The 23849-nt window shown below is 43.6% G+C and overlaps 1 protein-coding gene across 3 annotated transcripts in view; it reads right to left on the bottom strand.

Annotated features, from left to right (window-relative positions):
- Positions 1-2300: 2300 nt before the first annotated feature.
- The window catches only part of LOC148029348 (Cation efflux family protein), a 146686-nt gene continuing 125137 nt past the window's right edge, over positions 2301-23849 (bottom strand). For 2 of the 3 annotated variants that reach the window (XM_087688126.1, XM_087688127.1), the window contains 2 exons: positions 14458-14546; positions 2301-2655 (listed from right to left, as the gene is read on the bottom strand). In XM_087688126.1, coding sequence (XP_087544252.1) covers positions 2532-2655; positions 14458-14546 — 213 coding nt within the window. In that variant the 3' untranslated portion in view covers positions 2301-2531. The remainder of the gene's footprint in view (positions 2656-14457; positions 14547-23849) is intronic. The other variant, XR_015692412.1, reaches the window with a different exon arrangement.

Below are 23849 nucleotides of genomic sequence, written 5' to 3'. Positions count from 1 at the left end.
CACACACACACACACACACGCACGCACGCACGCACGCACGCACGCACGCACGCACGCACGCACGCTCTCTCCCCAAACTCCTCTTCCCAACAACTAATTGAAAGAAAATAGTGAATTCAATGAAAGGTAAATGAAAGAAAAGAAAGTTCGAGCTAATACCATTAGAAGTAAGAATATTGTATTTGTGAAACAATATAATAATATCATGGAGATATATGGGGCATAAATCTAGCATGAGCACTAATATCTTGCATCCACTTGTGCATATGCCACCAATGCATGGGTCATGATCGAGATGTTTGGATTGACTAGTATGCATAGTTTGATCAATCAAGATCCTTCATGTAGGTGTAGACTATGGCCATGTTGAAGCCTTTTCACTTTTCTTCTTAGATTGTTTCACCTTCCTCCTCTCTCTCTCTCTCTCTCCAAACTCCTCTTCCCAACTAATTGAAAGAAAATAGTGAATTCAATGAAAGGTAAATGAAAGAAAAGAAAGTTCGAGCTAATACAATTAGAAGTAAGAATATTGTATTTGTGAAACAAGATAATAATATCATGGAGATATATGGGGCATAAATCTAGTATGAGCACTAATATCTTGCATCCACTTGTGCATATGCCACCAATGCATGGGTCACAATCGAGATGTTTGGATTGACTAGTATGCATAGTTTGATCGATCAAGATCCTTCATGTAGGTGTACAATATGGCCATGTTGAAGCCTTTTCACTATTCTTGTTAGATGTGGACCAAGTTTGAGATCCCTCTAAAGCCCTTTGAGTCCCACTTGAAGAAATTAATAAGCTACCTGTAGATAGGTCCTGGATGCATTGGAACTCTATTCTTGAGAAGTGTCTCAACCATTACATCTCAAGGAGAAAAAGAGAAAGACAATGTCGTAGTGTAATCTAGGACTTATTAGTGGCTCAAACCCATCTAAGAAGAGACAATGAAAGTACCCTTAAACCTCATAACAGGCTAGGTAGCAACAAATATAACACTTCTTTGTCTTACTCCAATTGACATATCTAGCTATATGTGATCCTCTAGAGATACAAATCTATGATTGACAATGTAATCTCTAATTGGTGCAAATATGTGCACAATTGGTCAATAGCACGTTATATTCCATGAGAAATGCTGATATATGTATATCTCAAATTGACAATATGACCATCCTCTGCAATAGGAGAATATGCTGTTGATAGAAAACCATCTCAACCTCTAGCTCATGATCCAATGCTAGCCATGTTCTCTTTGCATCCAATTGAATGATTTCCACTCTAATAGTCATGCCAGTCTCTAATTGACTAAGTGTGAGAGATGGTGTATCAAGGCAAAAGTGAGCATCAACATAAGTATCTTCCTATTTAACAATCTATTGAGAGGACTTGAGAGTTAATTATGCATATATATGCCTATATCTAGATAGATTAATCTAGTGCTACAATCAATATAACCCCTCTTACTCAACTATGATGATCTCATGTGGAACAAAGACCTTACATCCAATCATCTTGAAGATCATGGATACTAAGGATTCCTCCATCAATCTCCATTCACCATGTGTGTGACTTGATTGGTTGCAATGATCAATAATATGCCCCCATAGCTACAATCTATAAATTAATGCAAATGTAACTATGATATCAATCAAACATAACTTAATGTGAAGTTCTTGAGACTCTACTAACAAATACATTCTCTCCAATCCACAAAGTACTCTCCCTTCTAATTTCAACTTCTCTTTGTATGTGTGTTATCCACACTCGTGTGTACATGACCCTTATCTCGACCTCTCACATTGTGTTTCTGTTTACTCTATATATGTGCATGTCTTTTGTATGTGTACATGTGTGTGTGTGTGTCCACACATGCGCACATGCATGTGATTTAGTACCTTGGCATATGACAATCTCATATGTTCCTTTGCCGTGACTTTCTTTTTATGCATGATGGCCTAGAGCCATTCTGGATCTTGAAAACTTGCAATCTTGTACTTTTTTGTAATTAATACCATTACCTAAAAGAGAGAGAGAGAGAGAGAGAGAGAGAGAGAGAGAGAGAGAGAGAGAGAGAGAGAGAGAGAGAGAGAGAGAGAGAGAGAACCTTATCCAAGATCTTTTTAGCTTTCTTTGGCCATCTTAAAGCTATCTTCATGATAACACTTTGAAGAGAAACTTGATTTTTGAGTCATATGTTGATTCATGATTTAAAATAAAATGCCAAAAAAGTCAAATGTATACTTTGTATAATTTGTAGAATAATAGATGAATTTGAAAGATATTTCTACATCTCTATCAATCAATACATTTTCCATGTGAATTATACTCTTACCATATAAGAGAACCCTTACTTTTAACCATCATGATTTCAACAGTTTAACCATGAAGGTTCCATGAGTCCTACATTTTCAAACATATTGATGCTTATGAATTCTAGTACAAAAACTAGTTTTTGTAAGGAAAAAAGCAATTGTGTGTTGCAATGTCTTAAATAACAATATAAATGTAAACAAATCAAAAGCCTAAAAAATTATTTGATGATTTGAAATACAATTGGTGAGTCTCAATTGTGTATCAATGGCAGATATTCTAGGGTACGTCTCTAAAATTTTTCTCTCTGCAGTTTCAACATACTCCTTGGCATCCCTATATCAAAAAGTATAAAAACACGACTTTGTGAAATGAATGGATGCACAAGTTTGCCAAATTTTTTGTATAAAATATGTAACCCAAAAAGCTAGAAGATGAGAATATACAAAACCAAAAATCTTTTGAATAAGTATAAGAGTAAATCATGTATGAAATTTGGAAGTAACTACAGTATAATATGACAAGTTATGAATCAATATGCTTTCAATTGCATGTTATACTTGTAAGAATATCTTGTATTAGAAATCTAAAATTCACACAACAAAGCAACGACTACCAAGATTGTATCAGAAACAGATAATTGCAATCCAAGCAAATTCATAAAGTAATCTCTACACACATGCACAATTTCTTGAGTATATGTAACCCTTTCACATGTAGAAATGGTTAGCTTGATCACATTTTCCCTAGCAAAAGGAAGCATGTAATCCATGATAGAATTTATAATACTAGCAATTATGATCTTACAATCCCTTTAATAACATAGCAATTTAGCTTATTGCTAACATTGCATTTGACAAGTATCGATGAGTTGTGACAATCACATAAAAGTAGAAAGCAAGAGATGCTCTTGCAACCTCATACAACTTAGATCTTAAAAAAATTGGGAATTATAGGCCAAGATAGCTAGAGCAAAGCCTTATTGGCTAAGCTCAGTGTTAGGGTTTTACTTCTAAGTGAGGAGCCCTGGAAAAAACTTTTGATAGGGAGGTTGTAGGCTATGACACCTACATATGGAGGGACCATGGTAGCCCAATATTCACTAGACCTTTTAGGAGATTAAGACAAAAGACTTAGGAAGGATCTTTGAGGCTATGACATCTACATATGGAGGGACCATGGTAGCCCAATATTCACTAGACCTTTTAGGAGATTAAGACAAAAGACTTAGGAAGGATCTTTGAGGTCAGATTCACAACTACTATTATTAGAGCATGGAGAACTCTTATCATCAAGGCTTTACCAACTACCCTTGACTATAGCCAAAAAGAACAAGAGGTAGCCTCTTCTCTTCAATCATTATTTGAGATCAAAGTCAAGCCACACTCTTGGATAGAGAACATATCATGGGGGAGATTTCTCTCCATAGGTCATTATGTTAGTGGGAGATTGATTTGCATTCTAGGAGTTGCTGCAGGATATTAAGAGAGAGAGACCACATGGTCTTAGGCGAGCTAGAGCTATCTATGAATGAGGCTATGATGAGTGACTAAAGGAGTTCCATTAGATTGGTGGATAGATATAGGCAATTCTCAAACTTGGATTGGTCTCTTCTCCAGAGGGGACATTCTTCTAGTAGGAATTACAACCAACAGAGACGTGCCATTTGCTTTTAGGGTTGGGAATGGTAGCCGTCTCAAATGAGAGGACCTTGACCAATCAATGTTCATTAGATGCTTCAAATAGAGGATCAAAGTAGTTGCACACTTCAGAGAAAGTGGCACATCGACCTATGTTGTAGATGGATGGATCAACATACCAAAAAACTCCATAGAAAACTACACAAGGACTATGCTCAAAATACTTGCAAGAGAGAGGATTGAAAGATAGTAGAGTACAGAGTCAAAGCTACAAAATGTACACACTTTTGTTACTCGAGAGAGAAGATATACAAACAGCCAATGCCTTATGGAGAGACTCTCTCCTTATATACAAATTTGGGTAGTGGAGATTATGATCCAAATCCTTTGTGGATTGAGAATAAAGGAAAAAGGAATCACTTTATGGGTAGTGAAGGTCATGATACAAGTCCTTAGTGGATGGAATAAGTTTTTACGTGTGGGATATATATGATCACTTTTCATGATATTTTTCAAGCCATTTGGAAAGAATGTTGACAATGATGTTTTTATGACCTAGCATATGCTCAAAAGTGGATTTGGAGATGTTCAAACCATGAGACTATCATAATAATCTCTAATCGTCTATTTCATATTGATTTTTTGATGGAGAATCCCTATATATTTTTAAGGTCTGTTCTGGTAATAAAAGGAACATATTCAATAAATGTTTTAAGACAATTTGTGCATTTTTAAGTGCAAAAATTTCATGATGAGGAGGGATAATTCTTTCTGCACTGGTGAATGCTCTAGAGACAGATGCACAGATTTCTTCCTTCTCTTCATCTAACCAAGTTAGAATATCTTCCCATCCAATATCAGAGGTACCTAGATAATTTTTTACTTTATATCCTGGAAAAGTATTTCGTAGAGGTGGTAACTGTTCAATGATTTGCTTTAATGAAGAGGACTACTGAACATTACTCTCATATTCAATAGTCCATACAAATCTTTTTCTAGTAGTGGTATCCACTTTCCAGTATACTTTTGAAGAGTCGGGACATGGATATATCCAGTTTAGGCATGTCAATAGTTGTTGGAGCTACATTGTATTAATCAAAGGTGTTTCAAAAGATTTAAGTTTCTTTTTCACAACATGATCTTGCAATCTTTTTGCGCCATTGCAAAATATTAACTCCTAGAAATTTTGCTTTGGAGTAGCAAATCGATACTTTATCACTGAAAGAGCTAGCCCTTTTCTTTTTAGCAAAGAAACAAATTGTTCTGAATGCTTCAAGTGTTCTTTGAAAATTTTCTGGAAACAATAAAAACATCACTAATCTAGGCTCCATAGTAGTGTCTGAGGAGCCTATACATTGAATCCACTCTCTCTAGACAAACTCCAGTCTTATCTTGAACTACTAATAACCTGATTTAAGATCAAATTTTGGAAAAACTTTTGAGTACTCTCCAATCTCTGAATTGTATCATCCTTTTAAGGGTAAATGATATTTGCTGTCAATTGAGAATCTCTTCAAAGGCTTGTAGTTGATGACAAGCTATTTTTATTCTCTTTTCTGTTCAGCATAACTGCTGACATAGAACGCTTGGCAAGTCCAAGGCTGTTACTAGGTTCTGTTAATCCCTTTTTAAAAAGTTCATTTATCTCCTTTAAGCAGATTTCTAAATTTTCTTTATCACCCTTGGATCAGTTGCCTTGGTAGGATTGTTGCTAGGCACTTCAGGTAGAGATTTTTAATGCCTCTTATTTGCCCAAAGTTGCAAAGGGTTATTGGAGGAGAAACTCATGATTTTTTGAGAGAGTTAATGGATAGCGGGGTTGTATTCTTGTTACTCCTGTCAACACTCTTTGAGAAAGAATTGAAGAAGGAAGTATTCATCACAATCGACTTGTTCAAACTAATTCCAAAGCCAAGAACTAATCATGAGATAATCAGAGACACGCAAAGCAGCAAATGCAATTGGAAATAGGGCAGCAATTGATTTGCTCAGTTTCTTGCAATGAAACTTTGAAATTTCTCTCTCCATAGAATCCTCTCTTATCCTCCAGCCATTACTCATCTTCCCTAAGTTAATTCCAATAATCCCCATTGGACGTGGAGATTTGAGAATCTCTAATGTAAACCCTTATTTATAGCAAAAATTAGGGTTTGGCAGCCACCTTCAAAAGTGTGCTCAGATTTTTAGGCCTAGGGCTTGAATTTCAAGCAATTGAAATTGAGGAATTCCAAGAAATTCAAGAGGCTAGCCAACCAAGAGTGATTTGGGGCTGAATTTATTACCCCAGGAGGACAGTAAAGGCTGATTTGTTGAGCAAACCAAGGGGCAAATTGGTTTGAAGGCTTGTCGATCATTTGTGACAGCAAGAGGCAATAGAAGAGAGGAGATTGAAAGAATCTCAACGTATTCCATCCAGATTGCAATACAAGATAAAGAAATACTGCAAGGGCGCAATTTTAGGCGCCGGTAATGTTGCATTTTCAATTTATGTGAGTTTTATTATTGCTGTAATTTTTGCACTGATCATCAGAGATGCCTTGATCTCTTGCTCCTTGAGATACAATGGCTTCGTGACATGCTCCTTAGGAGCACAACTCTAGGATAACAAGGCCCTATCCCAAAGGCAGTTCATAGATTTCTTTGTGAGGGAAACTTAAGAGGCTTCAGGGTAGTCACAGTCTTAGTCCACCCAAGGGAGGATCATAGAAGGCACTTTGACACCACCACTATCTACACATACAAGGGATATTGATTGATCGAGCTATCTAGCTTGGCCAATCCAGATATCCTAGATCTTGACATAGACATCAACGGCACCACCATAGGCACATATAGGAGATTATTGCTAGGGTTAGAGCCATGCCCTCTATGCCCCCATGAGATTATATTGGATAGAGCTCTCTTTATCAACGAGTTCTCTTTTTAACCTATAGCCTTTAGTTTTCTTCTATTGTTCATTTACATTTACATTTATTATTCTTTTTTGACCATTATGTTATCATACTCTCTCTCTCTCTCTCTCTCTCTCTCTCTCTCTCTCTTCGTAAAAGGTAATTGTATTAATTACGAAAAAAAGTACAAGTTTACTTGATTACAAGATACACGATGACACTAAGCCATCATGTGTAAAGGCTTCAGTACTAAACTACAAAAGAGTTACAAAAGTCATGGCAAAGACAAAGAGGAAATTGCCATATGCCAAGGAAGTAAGTCCTCCCGAGGGAGTAAGCCCGAGTGCCGAATGAGATCTATCTGCCAATGCAAGAGACCTTTAAGCCTCACAATATGTGCCGGGACATTAGAGGCCGAATAAAAAAGAAAGGCATTCCGAGTGGTCCAATTGTGCCAGCATCCCCAGTATCTAAGAAAGTGAAACAAGATCTTCATATGCGGTTGTGCCGGTGTGGGGTATTTTAGTCGTACAAAAACCCAATCAAAAGGGCTTAGCGAGAAGCCAACCATTGCGCGTCAAACCGCTGACAAGAGCGACCAGATATTCTTAGCGAGAGGGCACGAAATAAATCGATGACGGGCCGATTCCATAGTAGTGGTGCAAAAGAAACAATGGCCATTAGAGATTCAACGCTTGGAAAGGGCCGAAGCAAGCGGAAGACCACTAATCATTACCCTCCAAAGAAAGACCTTGCATTTGAAAGGTGTCTTGTTCAACCAGCCCTGCATTACAATTGTCTTCCAACATGACCGAGATTTCCGCAATCCCCATACAGTATTAGCTTTAGTAACCAGCCATTGATGATCTTTAATCAAAAGATGATACACCTGGTTAGCTGAGGCCTTTTCCAAATTCAACCGACGCGCAAGGTCCAAGTCCTGCCAAGGACAATCAATCCAAAGCAAGGGCAGGAAAGGGTTGCCTATTCTGGAGCACTGACAAAAGCTGTTCCCATAAATCACGGTATCCACGAGGGATTCTGAAAAGCCTCTTGGGTGTTTGAAAGGATATGACGACGTTACAACTGATAAGGGTAGCATCTGCAAACTGAAGTCAAGCCCAAACGTGTCATGCGGTTAAATTTTGGTCTGAGCTCATGTTTGCCTTCCCAAGAAAGTAATCGCGAAACTGCCAACAATTCCAGTTGAAAAGAGTTAAGTATGTAAGCGGTCCTCCGCTGGATGCCAACGTGCCTTCTGGAGAACCAATTTCCAGGAGCAGACTAAATGAACAAGCAGGGATGAGGAAGGACCAGAAAACCGGGAGTCTGCATTAAGAACATGCCACTAGGAGCTCCAAATTTGTGAATTACCATGCAGAAGCCCGTGATCCTTAAGAAAATAACGGGCTATAACGACCCACGGGTGATGATCCACGCACATGGCACGAAAAAGAGACCAACGAAGTGGCAGCATATGAGTTTCGGCATCCAAAATAGCCCCACCACCCATGCGTTTGGGGGTACATGTATGCGACCAAGAAATCCATGAAATGCCTGCCTGCAAGGAATCCTTCTTCCATAACATGAAACGAATGCGCCGAGTGAGAGGATTCAAAGTAGTAGTAGTCCAAGGCAGCAATGGCGAGAAATATGTGAGCATCGGCAACATAATTGTCTGAGCCACTTTGAGACGAACATGAAAGGGCCAAGCCTGCGACTTCCAATACAGAAACTTAGCTGCCAGTTTCTGTGAAATCCACTCGAGAAGTAGTTTTGGCCGAACATCAACACCCAAAGGGTACCCAAGATGCTTGACAATGGAACCACGGGGAACAACTTGTCCCTGCCAGCCCAATGACTGTAAATCGGACTCCGTACAACTGAGAATGGCTGATTTGAAAGCATTGATATGAAGACCAGAAGCATGACCAAAGAGCGTCTAAACATCTAATGCTTTGCGAAGATTGTCCTTGTCCGCATGCAGAATCATAAAGCTATCATCAACCAAAGATTGAGTAATGAAGTGCTGTCCAAAAGGAAGGGACAATCTAGCCAACTGAGTAGAAGCTGCCATGGAAGATAACATGGAAAGAACCGGATGAGTCGCAAGGGCAAAGAAGAGAGGACTCAAAGGGCAACCTTGTCTCACAGAGCATGCAAGGACAAATGGCTCGGTAACACCACCATTTAGTATAACTCGCGAAGAAGTAGTAGTACTAATGGTGTAGATCAAGCGGAACATCCGAGTACCAAAGCCTATAGTAGACATAAGTTCTGCAATGAAAGATCAGCCAAACGCATCGCCAATGACAGCAGGAATACATAATCCGGAGTGTCCCCCAGCAGAGAACGAACAAAAGCCAGTAAGATCAGCCAAACGCATCGCCAATGACAGCAGGAATACATCATTCGGAGTGTCCCCCAGCTGAGAAGGAACCAAAGCCAGTAAGTCCTCTGCTGACAAAGAGAGGCATAATGGATCCCATACTGCCGAGCAACCCGCTGCACATTAGAAAGCAATCATTCAAAAGAAGCATTGCCCTCAGCAGCGAAGTCCAATAAAAATCTATCAATCAATTACTGCATATAGCCCTGAAAGATTAAATGCTTCAAATAAGAGGAGTTGAAGCGTAAAGGGAGTCTATCTAGGAATTGCTTAAAAGGTGCAATGGGTTGTGCAAGTATCTCAAGTTGTAGAGGGAAATGGTCCGACAAGGCATATTGCTGCAACACTTTCATTTCCAGCATCTCAGGAAGAAAATCATCATCCTGCATGATGTACATGCGGTCCAACCGTGACCATGTAGTTATATACTGCGCAGAATGGAAAGTAAACCCTATAGAAGAGGGGTGTAGCCAAGACCAGAGATCTTACTTAAGTACAACAAGAGCAAAAGCATTCCACACACAACTTTCCAGAGCGTCCATCACCGAATGTTCTGATGTGGGGTGTGAAGAATCAACACACATATTAAAATCCCCCATAAAAAAACCTCGTCTGCCAAGTGACAAGGAGGTCTGCAAAGTATTCCAAAGATCCCGACGGGATAACGGGTCATTCGGAGCATAGAGGCCCAGCAACCAGAAGATCTCTCCTTCAAATAAAACTTCAATCACCACAAAACGGCCATGTACATCATTTTTAATGAGAACAGGCTGATATTTCTCATGTACAATCATAAGCACACCAGAATAATGCATGGCATGTGTCCCTCTCTCTCTCCCTTTCTCTCTCTCTCTCTCTCTCTCTCTCTCTCTCTCTCTCTCTCTCTCTCTCCGTAACAAGCAATTCTATTAATTAAAAAAAAGATACAAAATTACAAGATGCAGGATGGCTCTAGGTGGCTCTAGGCCATCATTAAAAAAAGATACAAAGTCAAGGCAATTGAATAGAGAAGATTGCCATATGCCAAGGTACCAAATTCTCTCAAGGGAGAAGATCAGCATACTAAATAAGATCTAACTACCAATGTAGGAGACACTTGATTCTGGCAATATGCCCTTGAACACTTGCAGCAGAGTCAAAGACGAAAGCATTTCTGGTAACCCAATTATGCCAAAAACCCAAAACTTTTGAGAAAATGAAACATAAGCTTCATATGCTGCTACGGCGGAGCGGGGTATTTTGGACGAGCAATGAGAGGGGCACAACAATGGACCAGCCACAATTCTCCAAATATTTGACAAGAAAGTCCAGAGTTTCCTGGCTAAGGAGCAAGAGATAGATCAATGACGTGAGGACTCCACAAGGCTCGTGCAAAAGAAGCAGTTTCCATTCGATATTCGACGCTTCGATGCCAAGGTGAGAGGCAGCTCATCAATGATCACTCGCCAAAGAAAGACCTTATATTTAAAGGGTGTCTTATTTAGAAACCCTCCATCACAGTCATCTTCCACTAGACCTTAGATTTATACATACCCCAAGTCGCATTGGCTTTATTGACCAGTCAATAATGATCCTTAATCATGAGATGATAAACTTGGCTAGTTGAAGCATTTTGAAGGTTAAGATGACTAAGAAGGTCCTAGTCCTGTTCAGGATGATCACGAATAGAAACAAGAAAGGGCTGCATAGGTTGCAACATCCTGTCTAGCTAACCCTACAACTCACAATATCCAAGAATCCGATAAAGTCTCCTACCTATGTAGGACATGAATCCCCCACGGTTGACAAGGGTGGCATCAGCAATATAAGTCAAACCCAAACGCACCATATAGTTAAATTTGCGGTGATCCTCCTATTTCTCATCCCAGGAGAGCAACTGTGACACAGCCAACGGCTCTAGTTGAAAAGAATTATCCATCGAGCAATCCTCTGCAAGATGCCAATGCACCTTTTGAAGACCCAGGCACCAAGGACAAACCAAATGATTCGCCAAAGAGAGAGGTATCGAAAAGTGGGCATCAGAATGAAGAATGTGCTACCATGAAGCTTGTGTGCTAGCATTACCATGGATATGACCCTGATCTTCCAAAAAAGCCTGGACAATAAAGACCACAAGGTGATAATCAGTGCACATAGCTCAAAAGAGTGACCAATGAAGGGCCACCATGTGAGCCTTCCCATCAAGAATAGCTCCACCACCCATACTTTTAGGGGTACAAGCATGACTACAAGAAATTCAAGATATTATTGCATGCAACAAATCCTTCTTCCACAACATGAAGCGTACGTGCTTTGTAAGGGCATTTAGAGTGGCAATAGTCCAAGACAAGATTGGGAGGAAGTAAGTGAGCATCATTAGCATGATGGCATATGCGACTTTGAGATACACATAGAAGGGCGAAGCATAGGATTTCCAATAGATGAATTTCGCCTCTATCTTTTGCGAAATCCAATCTAGCAAAACTTTGGGTTGAATATAGACCCCCAAGGGATACCCCCTGATGTTTGACAACACTACCATGAGGTATGATCAACCCTTGCCATCCGAGGGACTAACGATCAAGTTTAGTGTAGCTAACAAGAGAGGACTTCACAAAATTAATACGAAGACTAGAAACATAACCAAAGAGATCCCAAACATCCAATGCCTTATGAAGATTGTCCCTTTTTGCATTAAGGATCATGAAGGTGTCATTGGCCAATGATTGAGGAATAAAATGTTATCCAAAAGGAAGGGACAAACCAAACAACCAGACAATTTCCCAATGGCCACCATATGAGATAACATAGTAAGGACTGGATGGGTTGCCAAAGCAAAAGACGAAGGAATCAAAGGGCAGTCTTGTCTAATCGAGCGCTGAAGGGGAATGGGATCATGCATGACATACAGGTGATCCAATCTAGACCATGTGGCGGAATACTACGCTGAATGAAATGTGAATCTAGGATTCAATAAATGCAGCTAGGACCAAAAGTCTTTTTTAAGAATATTCAAGGCAAATTAAGACCCGATTCTCAAGAGCATTCATCCTCATTGAATGACCAGAAGTAGACTACAATGAATCCACACACATATTGAAGTCTCCCATCAGCAACCCCAACCCTGTTCCGATTGATCCTGGGATTGCATAGATTTTTTCACTTTGTCTATGTTGGTGGGTGTTGGAACCTCCTCATCTTGAGGGCGTTCAATCATGAGATCTTCCTGAGCCATTGGTGGAATTCCCGCCTCTAGAATTACCTTTTTATCCAAGCACTCAGCCATAAAATGTCCCAACTACCTACAACATAGACAATGACTAGCAAAGGTGCCCCATTTCAAACGATAATGCAAGGATGGCATTCCAAGATAGTTTAGCCTTAACCAATTAGGCCGCTTGTGAGCACTATCCCATAATATATACATGTGATTGCAATTTTTAGCCCTTAAGCTAGGGGGCACCAAGATCGTGCCAATGGCTACCATAGCTTCCTTAAGCAAAGTCCAATATACCATAAGGCACGCCTCCACTTCCACCTAGACCGGGCATTCCTATTAGAGCAAGTGCTGAAAGTTAGCCATCGGTCTGCATGGTACAACATGAACAAGGCGTTGATAAAAAAACAAAGGCACCTTTGCCAAGAGGTTGTCACAAAGCATTGCCAATTTGAGCATTACTTCATAGAAGCCCCGTGGTCCCACAAAAATTTCCTCCAGGAGCCATTGGCGGATCCATGAAACCACTGAGATCCTACCCGTGAAAAAGAGGATGACCCCTCTTTCATGAAATGGCGAGAAAGAATGCAGCATTGTTTTGGTATCAATGGTTGCATCTAAAACATCATCTTGATCCTGATCAGAGAATGCTTCACGGTTGTGTTGAACATTATCACCCAGCAAATTATTGGCAAACTTTGATAAGTGTTCCCAATCAAGGTCTTGAGAGTCTTCAGTGATAGATATGACCTACACATAGAAGCACACCTGATTATCAGTTGGTGGTATTCCACAGTTTCCTTCCTCAAGGCATCAGAAGCATGTATGCTGCGTCTCATCAGTGGCTGTGCATCTAGGCTAGGCAGAACCTTGGAATAAGGTACCTCCATCTCGGTACAAGGGACCATGTTTTCCCCTTCTTTGGCATCCAAATCAGGTCCCAAAGCATCGACCACTTGGTCAATAAAAACAGTGTTTAACTCAGACATGTCTGCTGCAAATCAACTCACTCACTCACTCTCTCTCTCTCTGCCTGCAGGAACAGGCCAGCGCATAGATTACTGTGCAGCCCGCAGGTTATAGCTCTAGGTCAGCACGTCAGATGGGGGGTGCCAGACAGAAGTGTGCACAGGGCAGCATCTTGTCTGCTTTTCCTTTTTTTTCCTCACTCTCTCTCTCTCTCTCTCTCTCTCTCTCTCTCTCTCTCTTTGGGGACCTGCAGGAGAAATGTAGCATGTTCATAACTATGCTGAACAGCTGGTGAATGGCCATGTATTCATGGTGACTTCTGACCTGCACGTTGAGTGGATCTCCACGTGAGTGCCAGCATATGCAAACTTTCTGACTGACACTTGGCTGCAATTCCTGGCTACCCTTTCACACACTTATGCACCTATATGTTCATGACTACACTGTCCACTGCTGTTCCACCACTATTGGAACATGTTCACCAATGGCCGTCTTGCAAGGGCCAGCCCTCCTCCCTTCACATGCTGCCCAACAATACACAGATTATATGCTCCCCTTGGCTTCCCCAACATGGAAAATGATGTAGACTTACTGGGCAATGGAGAGACAGGTAATACCATGAAATTGCAGGAAATAGAAATCCAACAACAATGAGCTAGCTGTAGTTCTACCACTCTGAAAAGATCAAGCAAAAAGGTTGAAGGGCCGTTTCTCACGGGTGAGCCACTACCTGAGGAAGGCAATGTATGCATACAAAGTAGAAATGAAAGTGTGTGGAAATGCATGCAAAAATGACACAATGCATAATTTCAATCATGCTTTTCCTATGCAATAATTTATGATGGCAAACAAATCTTTGAGTAAAACTGGATACAAAAAGTAACACGGAATACATGCTTGTGGAGAAGCTTTTAGTAGAACAATGATATAAACTGAAAGCCAACAAAATCCTCTTACAATCTCTTAAAATTTATTTTTCCTGCATTTAAAACAGTTTTAAAAGCTCACTCAATACCTACACCTTAACCTACGTTTTGGAGACTTGACACTAACCTGATTACTGTAGTTGGATCCATAGAGACTTCTAATTCCACAATAATGTGACCTTGTAAGAAATGGCATCTCATTTGTTCAAAAATCATCTGAAAAATTATGGAATTAAGAAGCCTCCCACCCACCCACCCACCCTCCCTCCCTTCTTTACAAGAACAAGTTTCTTTACAAGCTAGAGTATATGCATAATGAATCCAAAAAGTTCAGTCTCATTTCATACCACAAACTAATTGACATAAATGGAAAATATGTCACTAGAATCATATTCCATCCTAAGAATTATCCACATTACAAGGATTAAAATAGCAGCACATTTACCTAGTAGGTCCCTGTTTCAAAACCAGATGGTGGCCAAGTGTGGCCAAATAGCTAGAGACAGACCATTGTGGGGTTTGGCACATTGCCAGCCTAGCTACATTCATATGTAGAGTTATTACTCCACTAGGTCCTTGTCTAGAAGGCTTGTCACGGTGCGGTGTTTCCTACCAATGTTATTGCAGGAAGGTGGCCCTTGGCCCAAGGGGCTGTTACACTAAAATGTCATGAATAATGCATGGACCTACTGAATATACATTGGGTGGTCAATTTTGGTTGTGTGCTCAAAAAAACATACATGCAATGCTCTATTTAGCATATCAATTTATGGCTCATTTTGGTTACCATAACCACACTTTTCTATATACATAGCCTTTGCTCTCGTCTGTTTCTTGTGCACTATTGAAGCCTCCTAACAGAAGCACATGGCAAGGAAGTGTCAACTATCTATTGTACTCCATGAAAAGTCAAAATTTCCCTCTTTACAAATTAGATCATGTTTAACCAACATATTTTGCCCCTCTCCTTGAAGCAGGCCCACTGCCTAAGGAACATGACATGCAAAAGTGACAGGACCTTTGAGATGGCTGACATAACCACCCAAAAATCTCATGCGACATCCCTCTGATAGGTTTCCAGTCAGCATGACGCCTTTGCTGCTGAGCTTTACCACCCACCTCATCTACTCATCACCAGCTGACACGCCACTCACCTCATTGCCTTTGCCTCCATTTTACTTGATCACCCTGTCCAGTTCCCAGCTGCTGTCAGCCCTAGTTGGCTGCAGACACCTACCTTACCTATTTTTCACCACCCTTCACTTACCTACATGCCTACATCAGCTGCCAATTATCATCTTGTCCACCATAATTGCCAGCACATCAGCTCTTTGAACCGGCCTGACAAATTCTTCATTATCGTCACCTCCCTTCCATCCAAGCCTCCATGTTGGAGATCAATGCTCCACCCCTCATGTAACTAGATAGGCAATTGTTGATTCCATCTTTGTGAGTCCCCCCTCATATGAGAAGAAGGCATTTATAAACAACACATTTACCTAGTAGGTCCTGCTTTCAGCATTGGATGGTGGCCAAGTGTGGCCAAATAGCTAGAGAAAGACCATTGTGGGGTTTGGCACATTGCCAACCTAGCTACATACATATGTAGAGTTATCACTACACTAGGCCCTTATCGCGGTGCAGCTTTTCCTACCAACCTTCTTGGGGGAAGGTAGCCCCTCACCCAAGGGGTGGTTAAACTAAAATGCCCTGCATAATTCATGGACCTACTGAATATACGTTGGGCAGCCAATTTTGGTTGCATGCGCAAAAAAGCATGCATGCAACACTCTATTTAGCATATCAATTTGTGGCTCATTTTCATTACCACAACCACACTTTTCTATATACACAGCCTGTGCACTTGTCTATTTCTTGTGTGCTATCGAAGCCGCCTAATAGAAGCACATGACAAGGAAGTATCAACTATCTATTGTACTCATGTACAATAATCAAAGTTATTAATTCTCCATATTCTCAATTTGTCACTTGCTTAAAAATGTGCTCTGTTGCATCTAGTTTTCTTACACACCACACATGGATGTCTTCAGCATCTACATCCACCCTAGTAATGTTTGATTCCTTGCCCAAGATGCATCCATCACCCCTCCTTTAGCACAACCCACTCATGCACTAGAGCCACTACAATAGAGCTCAATACGGATCATCAAGATACCACCAACACCTTAAACACATGGAGGCAGCAAGTTGCACGAGATAGTAGCCGGTTCACCACAACCACCAGGGGGCTCCACTCAACCCCTTGCCCCTTCTATGACTGATACTTTCCCTCTGATTCGCTTCAGCCCAAACAAATAGCTCATACTTCGAGACACAATGACAACCCTCAAAGCATCATCTTTGACCTATAGACTAGTTGGAAATCGCCCTACCATTCACATCCTAAAGGACTCCATACAGTAGCTCTTATCGACACCCAACTAGGGCAACAAAAGTCAGTTCCAAGCTCCAGTTCGACTCTTCTAGGCAACATAGATGCAATGCTTGCTACCAATCCGCTCCACATTAGATCATCGGTAGCATACTTTGATAGATGGATGGAGGGTCAGGACTACTCATCGCTTGAGGATGGCACTGTCATCACCATCTCTTTCCTAGCCTTGATGAATGCTTCACTCTATATCTGCCTGAGATTAGTAGCACCTTCGTCCATGTTACATAGAGAGAGAGGATATTTGTTAACGCACTCTCCAAGGGCCCACAATGATACCCATTTATAAATCTCATTGTGCCCGTAGCATCCTTACACAACCTTCCCCAGACCATTAGGATACTCTCTCTGTCCATGGGGAATTCCTCATATAGCTGATGTCATACATAGGACTCCTTGGTCAGTGCTTCGCCTTAGGATAATTCAGCACGTATTAGCAGTGGAATGCCCCCTGTCATGATGGCGGTAGGTCTTCTTTAAGGATGAGGGAGGCGGCAGGACTTAGGCTGAGGAGCGAGGTAGAACATCATAGATGGTGTAATGCTAGACAAAGCAGAAGAAAACACCACACCAGCACACAAACATGGAATAGGGATAGGAGCAAAGAGACTTGGAGCCACAGAGATAGGGAGACAGATGATGGACAATGGTTAGAGACCTCAGACTGGCTGCTTGTATGGTGCTGCCTTAGATTTCTACAACCTCTAGAGATACTCCTTTCACCACCTAGACCACCCAAGAGCCAAAGATCTCTCAGCCTCAGATAGTAGTAGCCCCTCACATGGCAAAGAGAGAGCTCTTAGACCATGGACATGCCACCACTGCACTCCCTACTCACTAGACAAAGTCACCAAAGCTAATCCAATCACAAGTCTTGGACACAAGCTAGATTGAGGAAGTTGAGGTGAGCTACGAGAGTGAGTAGGAGACAGAGGACTCGGATGCATTCTCTAAGGATTTCCCATGTTACATGTTGCAACAAAGCCAGTGGAGAGGAGACACACAAAGTGTAGGGTAGGAGGCAGTAAAGACAAACATGGGCTGTAGAGCCACGCCGGTCCGAGTGACTTAGAGGCACACCATGAGGATCCTCTCATGGAATGTACGAGGCTTCGAAGGTCAACACTTCAAGCAAGGTCAAAGCCTCATGCAATAGGACTTACATAGAGCACTAGTGGGAGGATTGGTGGACTTTCTCATGTTGCAAGTGCACCACCTCTCTATAGAGAGGATATCCCAATGTTGTAGAAAGTTACTACTAGGACCGAGCCACATCTACTGGGTAGCAGCTATGGGAGCCATAGAGATAAAGGTGGTTGTTTGCATATTTATCAGTGAGGAGTGGACGTAGTCAATACAAGGACTGGGGCATCGTGGTTCTGGGGAGAGCCATGTAGGCCTCTGTGAGAGTATAGGAGGCATTGATTGGTCTATTAGTCATCTATGCCTCGATTTGCCAGCAAGACATGAGACAATTTTGGACCACCCTCACAGTCCTTACCATAGGTTAACCATTGGATAGGGGTGACTTCAACATGGTGGAGACCTTGGAGGATAGGAAAGGTAGATATACATGCTATTCGAGAAGGAGAACAAGTTGCTTGGGAGGAGATTTTACTCCAGATCAAAGGACATGACCCATGGTTCATAGCAGGATTTGGTAGGTCCACAAAATCTATCACATGGACCCATGCTTATCTTCGGCATAATTTAGTTGTGCACATGTGAAGTGCAAGCCAATCAACTCACGGTGACCACCTAAGTGTCCCAAGTGATCAGTGGGTGACATTGGCAAAAGTTGTATAAAATTATACTAGACAGGTACTTGGGTCTAGGCCATTAGTTGGACCATTAAAATAATAAATTAACGCTAGTCCAAGGCGTAAATGTCCCATGGGGGTTAGCACATTAAATGTGAATGGGCACCGAATAGTTCTTGGACAGGGTCAAATAAATAAATAATTAATATTCAGAAATTAAATTCTGAAAATTAATTAATTAAAGCTGGAAATTACATTTGAAAAGCTATCAAGTGGCAAAACAGGCTGCCACTTGTCAAAATTACCCATGCAAGTTGAGAGAAGCTATTTAGGGGCTGGTTGAGGGTTATTCTAACATTCAAAGGGTAAGGGAGGAAGGAGGAGCCACTGGATAAGCTCTAAGATGAGCAACAATTGACCATGCAACACAACAAGACAAGGGCAACAGGTTTCCTTCTTTGCCTTAGTGAAAGGTAGGGATAGAAGAGGAGGGCTTGCCAATTGTACTAGGTGTTTTCTCTCATCTACCAATGAGCCCTTAGTGGTTCTCACCCATTTCAAACTTGGGGTGAAGAGCAATTAAAGACATTGCTACCCAAACCCTAATTTACACTAGAAATCAAGGTTTCCACAGCCATCTTGAGATCCATGCCCAATTACTAAAGAACCACATACTCGGTATAGCACGCCTAAAGGCATTAATTTGCAGCTGATCTGAGGTGTAGCCCTTTCCCAAATTATTGTGACCCACATGTAAGAGATTGAAGACCCAAATTGAGCCCGAATTGTTGTACAATCAAGGGGAAACTTGTGCCCAAGAAGTGCTGGTCATTTTTTACAGCCATTGTACTATTGAAGATTAAGGAGATCAGCCTATATCTCAATGTACTTCAACCTTGTAGCAAGCAATACAAGATAAAGAAATACCCTCCAAAAAAAAAAGAGCCTGCCATCACACTGTTGCTGCCTCCGTCCCCGCTTGAACTGCCCCCACGCTAGTCCTCCCCTCCCCCCCTCGCCTGCGCCAGCTCCCCCCCCCCGGCCCCGCGCCAGGCATCCTCCCTCCCATTCGACAAACACCAGCCGCCCCCCCCCGCCCCCCCCCCCCCCCCCCCCCCCCCCCCCCCCGCTCTATCTGACACGCCACCCTCTGACGAGCTATCCCCAATTGCTTGCCCCTGCCCTGACAGCTCATGCCCACCCCGTCTGCAAAGCACTCCACCCCCCCCCCCCCCCCCCCCCCCCCCCCCGGCAAAGCACTCCACAGCCCCCCCCTGCCCGTCCCACCCGGCAGGACTGTAGCCCTCCACATCCACCACCCACGCCCCAGACTACCTTGCTTGAGTTTCCACAGCCCCCACACCCACCCACTTCTACATTTCATGCCCCTCCCCCACTGACCCGGGCCCATAGCCCCCCCTTTCCAAGGCCATCAGTCCCCCCCATACACCCGCCATGCATCCCTGTCCATCCTACTATTCCTCGATCCTCTTTCCCCCCACCACTTTCCATACCGAGCACTCCCCCTGATCCACACCCGGTTCAGGTGGCCCCTCCCAGTCCCACCCCCCACCCTCCCACAAGAGGTGATGAGCCACACACACCTACTTCCTCCTCGCACCACCAGTCCTCCCCCTCCCATACAGTCACCAATTCATCCGCCCCTGCCGCCCGTCACACCTTCTCGAGACAAGCACAATTGTTGCTACAGGAGTTCTTCCGTGGTAGCCCATGGTCCTACCTGAGAGTTGCGGAGCGCGGAGAGTTCCCACTACCTCTAGAGGTGGGGATCTTCGTGGTTCGTAAGTCAAGGAGAGGCAAGGTCCATCTACTAGCATCATCGGATGGACCAAACTATACCTTTTTTCTTCAGTCCTCTCACTCAGGGGTGTGGATGACTACACAGATAGAGGAGGAGGTGAAGAGTCAGGTGGTGGATCACATATCCCAAAAGATGGGAGATGAAGGATTAGCATTGTTTGCACAGCAGTGGCCTGGGTGCATGATGGACATTAACTGGTGGGGAGAGGTGGGGATCTTCGTGGTTCGTAAGTCAAGGAGAGGCAAGGTCCATCTACTAGCATCACCGGATGGACCAAACTATACCTTTTTTCTTCAGTCCTCTCACTCAGGGGTGTGGATGACTATACAGATAGAGGAGGAGGTGAAGAGTCAGGTGGTGGATCACATATCCCAAAGGATGGGAGATGAAGGATTAGCATTGTTTGCACAGCAGTGGCCTGGGTGCATGATGGACATTAACTGGTGGGCTGGTGCCGAGGTCCCACACTTGAGCATTATCTTTCGAGCCCCTCCACAGTGGAGAGCTCTGAGGGACGTGATCGAGTGGCCCCTGGCACAGGCGGCCCGTTTCTACTAGTGTACCGAGTCACGACTCTCAACATGGCTGATAGATGCATTGATAATACCACCTGGAGCATCTATCACTCCTATGGTCCAGCCGAGGGCCTCCATGGGGGACTAGAGTTCGCTGTCCAGACCGGTGGCAAAGCGTACTTGCATGCCTCACAATTTCTCCTCCTCATCAGCAACCTCCACACCGAACATATACTTGTTCGGTCAGTCACAAGTTTCCCCATGAGTTTACACCTAGCATCCTGGAATGTGAATAGCCTCCACTACAGTGGGGCACGTGGTTCCAGGAAGTTGATTGTTCGGTAGGAGCTATAGCAGCCTGCCCTGGCCAGACGGAATGACATCTTGCTTCTACAGGAGCACAAGCTCAACCCCACCCAGGCCCAACGGATAGAGAAGGTGCTGCCGGGCAGCTCGCACACTTACTGGGAGTACGCCATAGGTGCCCACGGCAGGAGTGGAGATGTATGCATGCACCTCTATTGGCCCAAGTCTCACCGCCTGTGTTCGAGACCACGGGACGATAGTGGCAGGGAGGGTTCTATGGGTTAGATTGGATACTGGGGACTCGTGCCTTGGAGTCCTCAATGTCTATGCCCCTACGGAGGTTAGGGCAAGCAGCAGGTTCTAGGTGGAGATCGCGGAATGACTCCCAGAGGTAGATTCCTTGATTGTTGGAGGAGACTTCAACAATCTGGAGGCTCTGGAGGACCCGCAGGGCAGAGGTAGTAACTACCAAGGCATGGCTGGGGAGGAGCAGGAGGCATGGGAGGTCTTTTTGCTGGCAGTCAGAGCACGCGATGCCTGGAGAGACCCTGCTTTCCATAGGAGGGAGAGGTCGTTGGACTTGCCTTGGGGATACAAGAGGCTAGGTAGAGTTCTGCTGGAGTGGTTGGACAGGTTTTATGTGGGAGAGTGAGGAGGCTCTCGTGGAGGCCAGATTGAGCAGTTGGCAGGCACCACGTTGTCCGATCACTGCCCGGTTCTCCTGACACTTGACCCCCCAGCATCCGCCCTAGACACACGATCCTGTCGGATCCCTGACTTGATCTATAGGAGGGAGGAGGTGACGAGACAGATAGAGCAGATTTGGACAAGAGAGTGAGGCAAGAGGGACCGAATAGCTGAGGAGGTTGTATAGGTCCTAGCAGAGTCGAGCAGAATCTGCCAAGAGGCAGCCATACAGGCTAGGCAGCAGAGCTAGGAGGAGGAGAGAGCACTCCAACGGGACCTTGCAGCCACGCAGAGATTATTGCAGGGGGCACCAGGGGACCCCACCGTCCACGCACAGGAGGTGCGCGCGCGAGCAGCCATTGCTGGCCTAGAGGATAGGTGCTTGAAGTTCTCTTTCCGAACCTCAACAGCCTTTTGGGTGCAGAAGGGAGACACGATGTGCAGAGAGTTCTTCCAGGTGCACCGGCCTCGCACCGCAGGAGAGCGGATACGCAGCCTCCGGGATCAGTATGGGAGGGCCCGTTCTAGCCCAGACGAGGTGATGGAGATTGCCACCAACTATTACATGCGCCTTTTCCAGCAGGAGACAACTTCAGCTAGAGGACAAAGATGTAGACAACAGGTATGGGATCACATCCGGTCCCTCATCACAGAGGAGATGGGATGCTCCCTCCTAGCCCCCTTCACAGAGAAGAAACTAGAGGAGGCTTTCCATACACAGGATGGGCAGAAATGCCCGGGGGAGGATGGCCTCTCTAAGGCCTTCTTCACTACCTACTAGGAAGTAGTGAAGGACCCCCTATTGATGGCCTTCCAAGAGATTTTCACCTTAGGACAGATGCCAGGAGTCTCTTGGCAAGCCTCATTAGTTTTCTCCCCAAAGGGGGAGACCGGATGGAGCTTTTCCAGTGGAGACCTGTTACATTAATTAGGTAAATTATAGGAAACAGGCACGAGGGATGACCGTCCGGGGGCCTTGGGCACCCGAACGGGGTTTAGGGGAGCCTAGAATTAAAGGGAGTCCAAGAATAGTAGGACTCACCAAGAGTTGACGGCTGGCAATCGGATCACGATGGGAGTTGCCAACAATTAACTAGGCAAGGTTGGGAGGAGAAACGTATCTCGTGCCTCTGTCTTGAATCGAAATAAGTTGTATTCTACTTTGCCTCATCGTATCAGTTATCAGACTGAATCGCCCATCTCGACACAACACAGGTATTAGAGCAGGCATTGGATCCTCTTTCTTCAGAGCCGTCGGGTCATCCTTTCTTCAGAGCCGCCGGGTCTCGCTTCCGTTTACGCGTGAAGTTTTTTTTCCGATGCCCACACGACACGTCATACAAAATTTGGCGTGAAGTCGTTACCCGACATGTCACCCGTCATCCAACGTGAAGACGGTTCCCCACACACTTAACGCCCGTATTCTGGACATGATCTACTTCGTGAGGCGCAACCAATAAAAAACGGCACTACCGTCTGGCGTCTCTGTGACCAGCTCCGACTGCAGGTTACTGTCTACCGTCTAGCGTTTCTGTGACTAGCTCCGACTGCAGTCGTATGACAAGTACAGGTTGGGCAGAGAACGAATTCAAGGAAGGCGCATAGATGGTTCACGTGACCATTAAGAAGGGGTATATTTAGTCCCCTCCTTACTACCTGTTTCTGCCAATAAGCTTCATTTCCAGCGTGACCGGCTCAGTTCGGGAAAGATAAATTATCCCTCACTCTTCGGGGTTATTATTAAAACCAGCAACAGTTGCCCTGTCACTATAACCAGGGAAGTACTTTACTTTGTACGCAAATTTCTTATATTTGCTTTCCAATTCTAGTGTATTAATGGAAGAGAAAGGGAAAGAGGGAGTAATTGAGGGTTCTAGTTCGGGGGACCACCCTATGGTAGATCCCCATGAAATGGAGATACAAGAAGAACAGTGGGAAGAATTTTTTGCCACACGAGAACAATTTGATGATCTAACT

Source organism: Lygodium microphyllum, chromosome 11, assembly GCF_053477565.2.
Source record: "Lygodium microphyllum isolate KBCC chromosome 11, Lygodium_microphyllum_v1.1.10, whole genome shotgun sequence".
In the NCBI taxonomy this organism is placed as follows: Eukaryota; Viridiplantae; Streptophyta; class Polypodiopsida; order Schizaeales; family Lygodiaceae; genus Lygodium; species Lygodium microphyllum.
This window is presented reverse-complemented; position numbering and strand designations above follow the sequence as displayed.